General features: G+C 42.4%; 1 protein-coding gene across 1 annotated transcript in view; it reads right to left on the reverse strand.

The window, feature by feature from the left end:
• Positions 1-16,386, reverse strand: part of IMPG1 (interphotoreceptor matrix proteoglycan 1) — a 146,632-nt gene that overhangs the window by 107,298 nt on the left and 22,948 nt on the right. The window contains 1 exon segment of the mRNA XM_065911797.1: positions 719-952. Coding sequence (XP_065767869.1) covers positions 719-952 — 234 coding nt within the window.

Below are 16,386 nucleotides of genomic sequence, written 5' to 3' on the forward strand. Positions count from 1 at the left end.
AATAGAAGCTACCAAAGATTCTTCCGTTTAAATAAATGACAAGGACAGCCGCTGATGGTTGCGGTGTGACTGAATTCCATCATGATTTGTGGGAGTGCTGTAACAGTCCTGCGATACTGGTTTGGGGTAAAAATTGCGCTGTAACTCTGCTGGAAGCCACGGAAATGGGTGTTGTAAATCCTGTTAACACCTCTGCATTTATCTTGGTAACCACTGCTAATTTGTGCCTCTAGATTTCCCAGCTTCAGGCCTTTTTGCTGAATCAGCAATAAACAACTGAAACTTACCAAGAAGGAAGGGAGGATCAGGATTGTAACGCGGTTTTTGAAAAGTGAGATCTTAAGTCATAAATCAATTTGCTTAGTTTCTTGATGTTGCAATCGTTCTTGTGCTTCTTCATAACAACAACATTCGAATTGAGTATTGGGCTTTGGCAGAAATAAAACAAAGAGGTGAAACCCGCATGCAAAGGCTTCCTGGTGGCTTGTTAAATGCCCTGACGGTTCTGTGTTGCAGAGGACATGGATTTAAGACTTACAAACACAGATCTAAAATAGTTTCAAAGGTTTATTATTCACAACTCTCAGTTCAGTTGACTTTGTATTACTCTTGTGACTAAAGCAGAGACCTGAAGTCCTGGGCTGAAGACAACCTAGGTATGCATGAAAGAGAAGAGACAAAGAGGGGAAATCTGAACAGGCTACATCTCTTTCCTTACCTCTCAATCTATAGTAAGCTTGAAGACTGGCTAAAATCTGTTCCATGGATTCCTGTGGACAGACTTTAACCCCAGTTGGGAAAAGTGCTGATCTTTTGGTTCGATGCTTTGCCAAATCAAACATTCGTCTCATGGTTGACACTTTGTACGTTTTTGCGGTATTTTTGGTTGCTTCAATTCTTGGGGCATTATCTATGTCTTTAATCTCAGAACCGTATATTTTAATGGAGAGATCTGTAAAAGAAAGATTGATTTCCTGGTAATAGTACTCAGCCATAAAAAAGAATAAAATAGTGCTATTTGCACCAACATGGATGGACCTAGAAATGATCATACTAAGTGAAATAAGTCACGCAAAGACAAATATCATATGATATTGCTTATATGTGGAATCTAAGAAAATGATACAGATGAATTTATTTACAAAACAGAAACAGATTCACAGACATAGAAAACAAACCTATGGCTACCAAAGGGAAAAGGAGGGGGGAGGGATAAATAGGAAATCTGGGATCAACAGGTACACAGTGCTACATATAGAATAGATAAACAACAAGGCCTACTATATAACACGTGGTTAGTCACTCAGTCATGTCTGACTCTTTGCAGCCCCATGGACTGTAGCCTGCCAGGCTCCTCTGTCCACGGGGATTCTCCGGCAGGAACACTGGGGTGGGTTGTCATGCCCTCCTCCAGGGGATCTTCCCAACCCAGGTCTCCCACATTGTAGGTGGATTCTTTACCATCTGAGCCACCAGGAAAGCCCACTATATAACACAGGGAGCTATATTTAGTATCTTATAATAACCTATAATGAAAAAAATCTGAAAAAGAATATATGTATGTGCATAACTGAAACACTGCTCTGTACATGAAACACTGTAAATCAACTATATTTTGATTTAAAAAAGACTGATTTCCTGGTGAACATACACATTTGTGTGTTATAGGTGAAGCATATGATAAATGGATAGAGAAAACTAAAAACTGATCCTGTGGCCTATGGAAATTTCATTTTAATGCAAACGCAAAATTCCAATGATAAAGCATTTTCAGAAATCAGGGAATAGCAGAATGAGCTGATCAAGTGTATTTTTAAAAAAAGTCTCGAATCATCTTGCCTTTAGGAACTGCCAAATATTGAAACCATTTCCCACATATCTCTCTAAAAATCACTCGCCACTTAGCACTCAAGCCTCCCGAGAGATGCCTCTTTTGATAGACATTATAATTCGAGTAGGGAATGATAGAGCATTGTGGTACTCAGAGGTGTGCTCTCGATGAGGAAGTGGAGTGCTTCTAAAAACCAAGGGGAAAATAATGCAACCAAATAACCTCCCTGCCCATTAGCGGCAGCCCTAGGATTTCTGTGTGGGCAGGGCTCTGGAGGTGGCAATGCGGTTGAAAGTGATTTGAATTAGAATTTCATTTACAGAGCACGCTTGATATTTTATGAAAGATGATGAGAGAAGGGATGGAGGACAGGCCAAAGAGAAGGTGTTGGCAGAGGATTAAACTCCCAGAGCCATTCATCCGGCCGCCACCATGGTGCCTGGTAGGATGAGGTCTGGAGTTCATTTGTAACTTCGTGGGCCTCTCATAAAAGTACCTTACATGCACAGAGCACTATTTTATTTTGAGTTTTCTTCCATATGTATTATTTCCTATCACTCTCACAAAAGCTCTACCATGTAGATGTGTATGCATGCTAAGTCACTTCAGTCTTTCAGACTCTTCGCGATCCTATGGACTGTAACCCACTGGGCTCCTCTGTCCATGGGCTTCTCCAGGCAAGAATACTGGAGTGGGTTGCCATGCCCATCTCCAGGGGATCTACCCAACCTAGGGACTGAACCCACGTCTCCTGTACCTCCTGCACTGTAGGCAGATTCTTTACCGCTGAGCCACTGGGGAAACCCCACTATATAGATGGAACAGATACTATTTTATATCTCTGTTTACCACCCAGTTAGGTACTGGAGTCCAGAGCTGTCAGAGTACGTTAACAGTGTGGTCATATCTCCATTCTTCCTCTCCCATTCCACCTCCTTCCTTTTAGCCAGTCTACTGTTTAAGAGATGAATTACTGATGACCTGGGACCACTTACTCTGGCCCCTGCAGACCACCAGCATGCGGCTTACAAAGACTGATGCTCTCATTTTACTAAAGAAGGCACTCCACCCCTTAGCTTCTGAAATATGGTCCAGATGAGGGGATCAAGCAGAAAAGTAAGCACGTAGCTGCAGAGCAAGTCAAATCTTGCCACAAAGCATATAAACCCCTCCTTCACTGGGGGTGGGGTGGGTGGACTGACCGAGTCCGGGTAGGAACGCATTCTCTGTCACATTGAGGAGGCTCAGAGGACACTGCCAGTCTTGGGGAGTGATCCATTCCTAGAGACTCGTCTGCTCACCCAGGCATGCACCAGAGCAATAGAGCGTAATCTCTGATTGGAATATGGGGATCAGCGGCTTCTGAAGGTCTCCAGGTGATTCCAAGATGCGGACAGGTTTGGGAACCACTGTTTCGTGGATCTGTAAGGAGACCTTCAGCTGAAGAGTCAGGAGAACCCTCTTCACATTGGCTTAAACAATAAGGAAGTTATTACTGGATGTGAAAGAAAGCTAAAAGCTAAGAGCCGCCTGGTGCAATGAAACCGATTGCCTTTCTACCACCCTCTCATTTTCTCTGCTCCATCCCCTCACGTGGGACTTTGTCTGTAAGCCAGCTTCCACCAAATTGAATGTGCTTACCCTGTTCATGTTGAAAAATAGCCTTTCCCTACAGTCTGGCTGATCCACGCCACGTGCTTGGATGAATACCAGCTGCCAATGGGGATATGCTGGCACTATTGGCTTGAGCCGAGTAGTCCTGGGCAGGGAACTGGGATGTTCCAGGGTGGCTCATTCTAACTGGAGGTGGGGGTCAGCATTCCCTCTGTCAGGGGGGCTGCACGGCAGAGTGGAAGGTGCTCATTCCACATCAGGGCAAAAGCTGCCCGAGGGGGATTCTAGAAGCTGAATACACAGCCATGAGTGGCCACTGCAGTTGGTAAGATGGGAATTTTAGTTTAGGAATGTTAACTTTTAATAAACTCTTTTCAACATTCATGAAGTTTGGTAATTGTATTTCAATCTCCACTAAGAAGGGAAGAGAAAAAAATGTGCGTCATCGGATAATTCTAAGCCTCTCCGGGGTGCTGAGCACAGACCCCACTCGGGAGCTCGTGTGCCCACACTCTTGCACTCCCATCCTTGCACAGCGCCTGCCTGCAGTGGGGGCCCTGCTCTTAGGCTGATCTTGCTCTCGCCTGAGCCACCTCCAAAGTATTTGGTCCTTTAGGGTTGGTCTGTTCTTACTTGCTTGTTATGCTCTGGTAGAACCCTCTGAATGGCTTGGCTTGGGAACAGTATTTCCTCCCTGGCTCTGGGAACAATGCCCCCATCCTGGAGTTTTTCCTAATCAGATCCCTTTGGATTTAAATACTTTTCTCGTGTCCAGGCTTGCTCACAGAGATCCTGCTAGATCTATGACTTTGGACTTCATCTTATCAGGGTGGGAACAGAAGGAGAGATGAGAAGATCACAGATTTCCCTGTTTTCCAGCATTCTCATGATATCTGACCTATTCCCCTTCCCTACCAGGGCTGATCTTTCACAAACCTCCACGTGTCCGTAAATCCATGTCGCTAGTGGTCAACAATGAGGTGAACTAGGAGGGTGTGGGACTTGGTGAGCTTCGGGTCTCCTGATTTCTTGCTGCTGTCCTTTCATTCTCAAATGTGTCCCTACTTGGAAAATAAATTATACCGTCACCCAGTTTTTCAGATCTCCTTGTGGGAGGAGACCTAATGCAGGTACTCTGCAAACGGCTGCCTCCCTCCTCAAGGAAATACCTAGTTCCATTTTTGAATGTCTACTTAGATAATTCTTTCCTTTGAGCTGAAAATTATTTTCCAGTAGCTTGCACACATTAGTTCTACTTCTTCCCTTTGCTCTAGCAAAGACCAAGTTACAGATGCTTCCACAAGCAGTTCCTTGTATTTTCTTTATATTAGGCAATTTTTTACTTTATGATAAACATCCTCTACCTTTCTTTGGTTTCTTGCATCACCTAAGTATCAAATTCCTCAGCCTTCTGCGTTTCTGCAGATCACACGAAGCCAACCACGGGGGACCCACTATGGTAACACTCTCATTTGAGCAGGGTGCCCCATCCCATGTCACCTCTAGAGAAAATGTGGGCAAGACTTTTGAGAAAAGAGGCTTAAGGTTACCTGGGTTCAAGAATATTTACAAGACAGGCTACATTGATGAAGTCTGTGTCTTTCTCAAGGATTTTAAATAAAAACAAAATATATGTAAAGAACTGAAATATGGAATGTTACAGACTTAGAGGAGGTAAAAAGAGCTGATATTTGTCAGAGCTAATGAAAGCACTCTTGGGTAAATAATTAGATCACATTAGATGCTGTCCTCCAGTGTTGCACAAATTGTAATGTTGAACTGAACTCTGGTTCTCTGGACACATTTTTATGAGTTGATAGTTTTAGTTTATATAAGAATTTGGAAGGTATGGGGTACAAATTTAACGAGAATGAATTGAGAGTTGAAAGACTTGCTATAAAAAAGGAGTACATTTAATAGATCAGAAATTTTTTGAGGCAGAAAATAATTCTCTAAGGTAGTGACAAAACATAAGTATAACCTGTCTGATGATGAATTGGCTGTCATCAACAACTGTCTCTGGATGAAGTTCAAAGTTACAAAGAGAAAGGTAAAGTGATTTCATTAAAAAGAAACAAACAAAAAAGCTCTATGTTTTCCATAGTATTAGAAAAATTTAGTTAAATATGCATTTGGATAACAATAAATGCAACTGAGCTATATTATATTGTAGATTAATCATAAAGAAAACAATCCATAAGCCAGTAGTTTTGGGAAATAGTCATATCATTGAATGAAAGTGAAAGTCACTCAGTCCTGTCTGACTCTTTGTGACCCCATGAACTATACAGTCGATAGAATTCTCCAGGCCAGAATACTGTAGTGGGTAGCCTTTCCCATCTCCAGGGTATCTTCCCAACCCAGGGATGGAAACCAGGTCTCCCGCACTGCAGGTGGATTCTTTACCAGCTGAGCCACAAGGGAAGCTCTTCGCTGAATGAAAGGTAGTGGAAATTAATATACTTGCCTATTCACACACTTCTAAGTGTGTGGGACTCTTGCGACCGTGGACCGTAGCCCGCCAGGCTCCTCTGTCCATGGGATTTTCTGGGCAAGAATACTGAAGTGGGTTGCCATTCCCTTCTCCAGGGGATCTTCCCAACCCAGGGATCAAACCTGTGTCTCCTGTGTCGCAGGCAGATTGAGCTGCCAGGGAGGAGTAACAGCTCATATTCATGGCACTTAACTTTTAAATTTAACTTGAATATGTCCATTATTTGTGAAAGAAAAATGTAGCAGCAATGCAAAACACATGTCACTCCTTTATTCAAAATGTTTTAATTAATAGTAGCAGCGGTGCCCGCGGCCCTGGCTCTGTGATTGACCAGCTGCATTAGAGGTATGCAGTTGACCTCTGTCTGAATTTTCTCACCGTAAAATGGAGACTTGGTGACTGTCTTACAGGGTTTCTGTGATATTAAATGAGCTACAGTGCTGGGCACAGTGTTAAGTGCTCAATAAAAACTCATCCGATAGACCACGGATTTCACTGCTATCACTGCCTTGCTGATGCCCTTTCACGGTACTGCCTCGCGGGCCGCCGACTAGACTGCGCATGCCCCATGCATCACTGCGCTTCCATGCGGCTTGTACATCTCAGGCTTGCGCCTTCATAGAGAAGGGCTCTTTTCTTCCCCCTTTTTTTGTTGGCCTCTTATTTTTCCTTCAAGGTCTGGCTCTCCTTCTCTCCTAACTTTTCTCAGATCTCAGAATTCATGTGTTGGTTCCTCCAGCCCGTCAAGCCTGGCTCAGATCTTTATTACTGATTTACTTTATTTTATTTACTTTATCTTCATTACTTTATTTACTGATTTACTGTATTCACTAGGTTTCTATTGCGTTGCAGGCCCACTGTGGTAGGTAAAGGTAAATTAGGTGAACAACTGTCATGGAACTTGTGTGTACTGCTTGCTTTGTCCTACCTTGCACAATAATTTGTTCTAAATAAAAGACTTTAGACTGCAAATACCTTTGGATTTGCAAATACCTAGAACTTTTAGACTGCCAATTCCCGTGTGTTATAATCCTATCTTCTCCCCAAGTCACCTCAGTGCTTGCCTAGTACAGTGTTTTGTACACAGCAGATATGCAATACATAGCCATTAAGAGAACTAGTGAAAAACTCCTGTAGAAATAGTGAGTCTTTTACATATGGGCATGAGTTATTTGTTTTATAAACCATTAGACTATGAAAAAGAGCTTCATATGTCCTGTCAACCTACACTTTTGCAATGTTTCTTTGAAACATCTACTCCTTTCCACAGTGTCGAATAGCAGAGGTTTTGGATACAGTCATCTTATTAAAGATAATATCCTAAGTGAAAAGACAAATAAAAAAATTCCTTTTTTTAAAAGGAAAGAAAACCAAAAAAACAGAAAGGAGATGGCTTATACACAAATTATAATTTAGTAAAATCATCATCCCCAGAATCTTTCAATTTATCCAAGAGTAAACAAACAAACAGGAAACTGAGTCATTAAAAACACGGCTGTTATAGGAAAGGAAATTAATATTGCCTGGCTCTTTAGGAGGACTAGCCCTCCACGCTCTTACCTACCTCCCCTCCCCCCCCCCCCACACACACACAATTGTTGTACTTGATAGGCAAAACCATAACCAGGGTTAAACCCTGCTCTTTGCCTTCTCCTCACTTGCACCCTTGTAGCTGAACTTGGCTGGAGAAAAACAACCATTAGGACTCACTTTAAATTTATGATCCTTAAATAATATCACATTACATTTCTCTGGCCCATTGAGTTTCTTTCTGTCTTGGAGAACTATGCACAACTTTTCTCAGATTTCCCGCACTTCTTGCCAATTCTCAGTCTCAGCTGATGACCTTGCTTCACATTTTTTTTTTTTTTTTTTGAGAGCAGGAGGAGCCAGAAGATAACTCTTTGGATTTCTAGCACTGCATCAGCTCGCTGGCTGCGTCTGCCCTCAAATACTCACACTTTCCCTTCTGTGTCTGATGACTGGTCTGTGCTCCTGTCTAAGGCCAGCTCCTTTACTTATGCTCTGGATCCCAGCCTTTTCACCTCTCAAGGACATTCATCCAGAAATGTGCCTTGTTCACCTACTGGATCATTTTTTCCTCTTTCTACTGGGTCATTCCTTGTAGCCTGTAGACATTCTATTATCTTCTCCTTCTACTTAAAAGATTCTTTCTTGATATCACTTTCCCTCCATTTTTCTATTTGCACTTTCAGCAAAACTCTTTGAAAAATCTGTTTTTACTTCTTTTCCTGACAAAAGCAAGGTTGTACATGAGTGACAGAGGATTCTCGTGACATCACGTGCAAAGCTATCGACATTTTCCCACTTTTTCCGTCCTCTTTTCCCCTTCCTTCTTTTTACTTTTTTATTTAAAAAAATTTTGTTTGCAATGTGCTCATAAGTGAAAAAGTAAAGGCAAAAATTGCTCAGTTGTGTCTGACTCTTTGTGGCCCCATGCTCTGTAGCCCGCCAGGCTCCTCTGTCCATGGGATTCTCCAGGCAAGAATACTGGAGTGGGTTGCCATTCCCTTCAACCCAGGGCTGGAACCCAGGTCTTCCGCATTGCAGGTGGATTCTTTACTGTCTGAGCTAGCAGGGAAGCCCAAGAATACTGGAGTGGGTAGTCTATCCTTTCTCCCGGGGATCTTCCGGACCCAGGGATCCAACTGGGGATTTCTGCATTGCTGACGGATTCTTTACCAGCTGAGCTCTTAGGGAAGAAGCCCCGATGGAGCCCCGTGTATTCAGCATGTTCTTGCGTTACTTTACCAGAAGGTGTCGCTATCCAACACATAATATAATGAAAGCTGACCATTGGATAATGAAATAATTAGTTCTTTGACTTTGGGATTGTACCTGTTGAGTACTGATATTTGTTGATGGAGGTGACGGTGAGGGTTGTGATTTTGCAGAAAAGCAGACCATTTGAGGAAGGGCTGAGACTTAATATGCTGAAATAGACTCCCACTGAGCTGGGAGGTACTCCTGAAACGCCTGGCAGTTGGGAAATATTTAGGTGGTGGGAAGGAGGACTATGAATCCACAGGAGACATCTTTCAGCAGACTGAAGAAGGTGGTCGACATGACACCGAAGTTTTAAGTTGAGGATTAAATTTCTTGAGTTTCTTTAGAGCCAGACATCCTGGAATGTGAAGTCAAGTGGGCCTTAGGAAGCATCACTACAAACAAAGCTAGTGGAGGTGATGGAATTCCAGTTGAGCTATTTCAAATCCTAAAAGATGATGCTGTGAAAGTGCTGCACCCAATATGCCAGCAAATTTGGAAAACTCAGCAGTGGCCACAGGACTGGAAAAGGTCAGTTTTCATTCCAATCCCTAAGAAAGGCAATGCCAAAGAATGCTCAAACTACTGCACAACTTCATTCATCTCACACGCTAGCAAAGTAATCCTCAAAATTCTCCAAGCCAGGCTTCAGCAATATGTGAACCATGAACTTCCAGATGGTCAAGCTAGTTTTAGAAAAGGCAGAGGAACCAGAGATCAAATTGCCAACACTGCTGGATCATTGAAAAAGCAGGAGAGTTCCATAAAAACATCTATTGTTGCTTTATTGGCTATGCCAAAGTCTTTGACTGTGTGGATCACAAAAACTGTGGAAAATTCTGAAAGAGATGGAAATACCAAACCACCTGACCTGCCTCTTGAGAAATCTATATGCAGGTCAGGAAGCAACAGTTAGAACTGGACATGGAACAACAGACTGGTTCCCAATAGGAAAAAGAGTACATCAAGGCTGTATATTGTCACCCTGCTTATTTAACTTATATGCGGAGTACATCATGAGAAACGCTGGGCTGGAAGAAGCACAGGCTGGAATCAAGATTGCTGGGAGAAATATCAATAACCTCAGATATGCAGATGACACCACCCTTATGGCAGAAAGTGAAGAAGAACTAAAGAGCTTCTTGATGAAAGTGAAAGAGGAGAGTGAAAAAGTTAGCTTAAAACTCAACATTCAAAAAACTAAGATCATGGCATCTGGTCCTATCACTTCATGGCAAATAGATGGGGAAACAGTGGAAACAGTGGCTAACTTTAGTTTTTTGGGATCCAAAATCATTGCAGAGAGTGATTGCAGCCATGAAATTAAAAGATGCTTACTCCTTGGAAGGAAAGTTATGACCAACCTAGACAGTATATTAAAAAGCAGAGACATTACTTTGCCAACAAAAGTCCGTGTAGTCAAAGCTATGGTTTCTCCAATAGTCATGTATGGATGTGAGAGTTGGACTATAAAGAAAGCTGAGCACTGAAGAATTGATGCTTTTGAACTGTGGTATTGGAGAAGACTCTTGAGAGTCCCTTGGACTGCAAGGAGATCCAACCAGTCCATCCTAAAGGATATCAGTCCTGGGTGTTCATTGGAAGGACTGATATTGAAGCTGAAACTCCAATACTTTGGCCACCTGATGCGAAGAGCTGACTCATTTGAAAAGACCCTGATGCTGGAAAAGATTGAGGGCAGGAGGAGAAGGGGACGACAGAGGATGAGATGGTTAGATGGCATCACTGACTCAATGGACTTGAGTTTGGGTAAACTCCAGGAGTTGGTGATGGACAGGGAGGCCTGGCGTGCTGCAGTCCATGGGGTCACAAAGAGTCGGACACGACTGAGTGAGTTAACTGAACTGAACTGAGACACTCAATCCTGGGACTGACCCAGATTGTGCCACCCAGGGTAGCAATGACAAATTTGGAAATGTCTAAATGTGCAGAAAAGGAAATTAATGAAACAACTACTGGATTCAAATGCTGAATTCCAACATTACATTACCATAAGAAAAAGTCAAATCTAGCTGGGGTGGAGAGGCTGCTCTGAAATACTGGGCTTTTGATCCTTCATTTATTGTTTCAAAATTAGATTGTCTGGGCACTGTCTGAACATGCCCACTAGTTCTCGTGAAGGCTAGCCCTTCAGTCTGTTAGGCTCTAGGTTGGTTCCTTGATTTTGACTGGCATCCTGGAAACCTTATCCATATCACATCACTGAAGAGTTTATTTTTTTCGTTCATGTACCAAAGTTGGCCTCTAGTCATAGATTGCTTGGGATTCCCAGGTGGCTCAGTGGTAAAGAATCTGCCTGTCAATGCAAGAGATGCTGGAGACATGGGTTTGATCCCCGGTTGGGAAGATACCTTGGAGGAAGGCATGGCAACCCACTCCAGTATTCTTGCCTGGAGTCCCATGGACATAAGATCCTGGCAGGGTGGAGTCCATGGGGTCACAAAGAGTCAGACACAAATTAGTACACACACACACACACATGCATAGATTGCTTACAAGTTTTCCATTTCAGGGCTCAGCCTTGCCCATGAATCTGCCTCTTTCTAGGTTATGTATTCAAGTGGATCCTTACTAACCTGTTCAGACCAGACACTCTTTTCTAGAGAAATATTTTCTCTCCATCTAACCTTGCAGGTTTATAATCTAGGATTACCGTACACATATAGTGACAGTAATAGACCGTAAGAAGAGGAGAATGCGGTGTTTGTGGCATCGCTATGAGAGTAACAGCAGCTGGGCTGGTAAAAGCACTTAGTGAACCCATTATGTTTTCCTAAGGGAAAGCATTTCAATGCCTAATGAACAAATTAACAGGAGTGGAGACAAAAGTTACTGGAATCCTACAGAATAAAAATCTCCATTTGAAGAACAGGACTCCACAGAGAGAAAGTAGATAACACTCCAGGACCAAATCAGTGACTGGAAGTCTTAAAAAATAATAATTTAATTTCACATATGCTTTCCAGACAGACCTTAACAAAAAAGAGTAAGCAGTTGTGGCCTTTCTGCAAATGCTCAGCTTGCTTGTGATCTGTTATATCCCAGTCCGCCCCCTCCATTAGAGGAAATGCTCAATTACCCACTTGAAATTGTTTTTCTTCAAAGAGCAAGGGCAACTAAATGTACATCATGCTTAACATACCTGAACATGCCTCAAGAATTACGCAGATGTACTGAACACCTTGTTCAATGCTGTTCCAGAAAATGGAATGGATTTTAAGCACACTGTCTTCTGCATGATCAAGTAGAGATCACAAGAGCTCCTACCTTCTGCGTTACCATCTCTCTTCTTACGTATAGTTCCCACTGAGCTTCCACCATGACAACCCCAGTGCAGGTGTGTTGGAGTAAATGATACAAAAAAGGACAATAGGGATTGAGGACAATTCCAGTGATTTTCTTTAGGGAAATGTGAAGGGAATAAACATGTGCTCATTTACTCAGTTGTATGTGACTCTGTGACTCCGTGGATTGTAGCCCACCAGGATCCTCTGTCAATGAAATTTTCCAAGCAAGAATACTGGAGTGGGTTGCCATTTCCTACTCTAGGGGATCTTCCTGACATGGAGATCTAACCTGGATTTCCTGTATTGCAGGCATAGTCTTTACCCACTGAGCCACATGGGAAGCCCTTGAGAGTCAGCATGCATGGTGATTATCAGTGATGCAGCTGGTGGATGCCACACTATTGTCCTCTCTGAAGCTTTGGGAGCTTGGAAGCCATCACAGCCTTCCTTGCCTCCAGCACTAGCCATGTTCAACTGGACTTCTTCCCTGCTGAGGGTGAAAGTCAGTGCTGCCTTCTCTCAAAGAATCGGAGCAGTTGCATTATTTTTCTGCACATTGCAAAATCCAGCTTTGGCCACTGCATTTGCTACATCAGGAGAAAAGGATTAGGACCTGGGAAAACCATTACAAGAAACAACAGTTGCTATCTTCTGTTCTCTTGTATACTCATATGGAAACATCTGTACTGAGCTCCTCTTCCATCTCACTGAACTGAGAAAAAAAAAGAGAGAAAGGACAGAATTTATAGGTGAGATGCTGGGAAATTTTGCTGAGGGCATATGCAGTTTGCTAAGAGGGCAGAAACAGAACTGAAATTGAAGGGAGAAGTAGAAAAGAGAGGGGTGAACAATAGGATCCCTGTTGGATAGTTCAGGGAGCTATATTCAATAATCTGTTATAAATCATAATGAAAAAGTATTTGTAAAAGTATGTATATATGTATAACTCAATCACTTTACTGTACAGCAGAAATTAACACAATGTTGCAAATCAACTCCACTTCAGTAAAAAAATAAGCTAAATTAATAAAAATGCCTACCAAGTTTAAAAAAAAGAGTTCATTTGACTTCTGGGCAAACATTAAAAATGATGGTTTGAAAATATATTTTGCTGATCCGATTTTTACAAAATAATTATGTATTCATATACTTGGAAGAATTGGAAAAGATCTATAAAAATGTTAATTACTGATTAAAAAAATAAGAAACGAGAACTGGAGTGGTGTCTTTTGTGTCCTGGGAGGGGGATGCCCTGTGACCAGCTGGGGTCCTGAGGTCTTCAGGTCTGGCAGGTGGCTCAGACAGTAAAGAATATGTCTGCAGTGCGGAGACCCGAGTTTGATCCCTGGGTGGGGAAGATCCTCTGGAGAAGGAAACGGCAGCCCACTCCAGTATTCTTGCCTAGGGTATCCTAGGACAAGAATGAATCCTAGGACAATGGACAGAGGAGCCTGGCAGACTACTATCCATGGGGTCGAAAAGAGTCAGACACAACTGAGCGACTAACACTTTCACCTTTTTCAGGGAGTGAAGACACAGGAGTCCAGGAGGGCAGGGTCCTTCACTGTCCCCTGAACATAAATGGGTGCTTGCTCCCCACTCCCTTCGAGGAGGATGTTTTGAAGGGAAGGAGCATTCAAGAGAAGACTGGTTTTCTGTGTCCTGAGAAAGCAGAGCAACACAGCTGAGGTGCTCGGCATGGCGTAGCTTGGAGATGGCTCATGCTGCTTTCATCTAAGCCAAGGAAGCGCTTCACGATGGAGCCTCTTGACCAAGGCCCATTCCCAGCCGCCTGCCAGTCCCAGAGGCACTGTTTCTGCTGCAGTTCAGGACCATGGGATGCCCTTAACTCTCAAGTGCCCTTCAAAGTTTGCAGGAGTGTTTCAGAGGTTGTGAGAAGCCACGGGATCAACACTTAGCTTCTTCGTGAGGTGCTAAATTTACTTGAGCATTTTAGCAGAAAAGTTGAAAATGCGAAGGATTGTAAACGATTTTCACATGAATACACAAGCAAACTCAGCAAAATCCTTTCTCCCTCAAATAAGCCGGTCTTGCAAGTGAGAAGAGTTGGGTATTTCTATAAGCTGTGATTAACTGTGAAGTGTATTTCCTTGGAAACCAGTGAGTGGGGTTGGTTGAGTGGGGCTGAGGCCAGGTTGAAGTAAACGGAATGTGAAACTGAAGTGAAAATGATTTTGTTGAAGTTGCTGGTCAGCCTGGTTAAGGCTTCTTTTCAGGCGCTGACAAAAAGAAAGCAGTGATTTCCCCAGCTAGATGTTTAGCTAGCCCTCAAATCACCCTGGGTAGACAGGTACCTTCTCCATATCCACATAGGACTAACCCTGTTAAACCATTTGAGAAGGAGATAACAGAGGATGCTGTCTTGGCCCCTGATGGTTAGACGGCATTGCTGACTCAATGGACATGAGTTTGAGCAAGCTCTGGGAGATAGTGAAAGACAGGGAAGCCTGGAAGCCTGGCGTGCTGCAGTTCACGGGGTCTCAAAGAGTTGGACATGACTGAGCGACTGAACAACAATCATTTTTTTCTTATATTAACCTCTCCTGGCTTCCCTGGTAGGTCAGTAAAGAATTTGCCTGCAGTGCAGGAGAATGGGATTGATTCCTGGGCCACGAAGATCCCCTGGAGAAGGAAATGAAAACCCACTCTGGGATTCTTGCCTGGAAAATCCTGTGGGTAGAGGAGTCTGGCGAGCTACAGTCCATGGGGTCACAAGAGTTGGACACGACTTAGCGACTAAACCACCACCACAAACTCTTACTTCTTCCCAGTCACTGACCCATCACGAAAACTTTTAGGGCATCATCTCCATAGGTTTCAGAATGTGGAACTTAAATAAATACACAGGTTATGAATAAGAGAATCAGAATAGAATTTTACGAGTTAATCTGAGATCTGTGCATGATGCGTTGCAATTGTATCTCACAAATGTTTATGGGATGTGACAGTATTCAGAGCATTTTTCTAGCTTGGCTGAACAGAAGTTTGAGTGATATAGAGACCAAAGGATTTTGCTGAGACTGTACCAGGTCATTCACAAGACAAGTAGCAGCAAATCACGAAGACCTACCAAGAGCCTATAAAAAAATCCCCCCCCCCCCACCCCAATTAAGAAGACGCTAACTTCAGAAGCTGGGAGTGCACTGAGAAAATATCACAGGCAGGAACATAGATCTGCTTAGGGGACATATTAATGATATGTGCAAAATACCCACTTTCTTCTGGTTCCAGCTGCGCTGGTGTGTTTCTCCCTGCGATCCCTAGGGCTGCTATCTATTGGGGCATATTTATCTCAGTAGAGTTTAACCATGTCTGAAGTACTCATACCAGAAATGCCTCTAATTCAGCCCAGCATCTTTATTCTCTGAATCTTTTTGTTGCTTGTGATTCTAATATTGCAAACTATGAAACAACTCCTCTTAAATTTTACTGCTCTCATGTAAGCCTGATCTTAGAGTATATTGGGAGTTCTGAGTAAAGAGACAGGCATGTGTACTGTTCTTGCATATATTGCCACAAAAGAATGATACTGTAGCTACTCAAAGAGAGTTGGAGAAAGATTAAACAGCTATAAATCTCTGCCTTTTTTTGTGTGTGTTTGTGTAATCCATTTTTTCTCTTATTTTTAAATTTTTAATTAGAGTATAATTGCTTTACAATGTCGTGTTAGTTTCTGCTATACAACGATGGGAATCAACTATACGCACACATACAGCCCTTTCTTTTTGGATCTGCCTCCAACCACCCCATCCCATTCATCTCTCCCCTCTTATGCATAAGAACCTATCACAGTTTTTGAAGAGAAGAAAGGTGAACTGCAGTTTGAGTACCTATGGGGCCGAAGTTGCAGTTAAGATAGCTCTGATTTCCTAAGTTGTTTCCTGAACTTGGGCAAATAATCTCTATGAGCTTTAACTTTCTATCCTACAAAAGGCATAGCTATAATCCCACCATAGTTTTGCATTAATGTTTGCATGTTATTTAGCTCTGTTTTGTTTTGAAGATCAAATGAGTAATTAGAGGTCAGGATTTTGCAGAAGGCCTGGCATATTGTTGACTGTTATTCTATTTTGAAGTTTAAGGCTACGAATAGGATTGTCTGATTTAGCAAATAAAATATAGGACACCAGTCGAACTTGAATTTTCAGTAAAAAACTATGTAATTATTCTTATTTTTTTTTTAGTATAAGTATGTCCCATGCAATATTAGGGACACATTAAGTATAAAAGGACAAAAAAGATTCTGTTAAAAGACAAAGATGGTCAGACTACATTTAAAAAATACCCCACTATATACTTTTAACAGACACATTTTAAAAAAAGATATGGGG

This window comes from Muntiacus reevesi, chromosome 19, assembly GCF_963930625.1.
Source record: "Muntiacus reevesi chromosome 19, mMunRee1.1, whole genome shotgun sequence".
Taxonomy (NCBI): domain Eukaryota; kingdom Metazoa; phylum Chordata; class Mammalia; order Artiodactyla; family Cervidae; genus Muntiacus; species Muntiacus reevesi.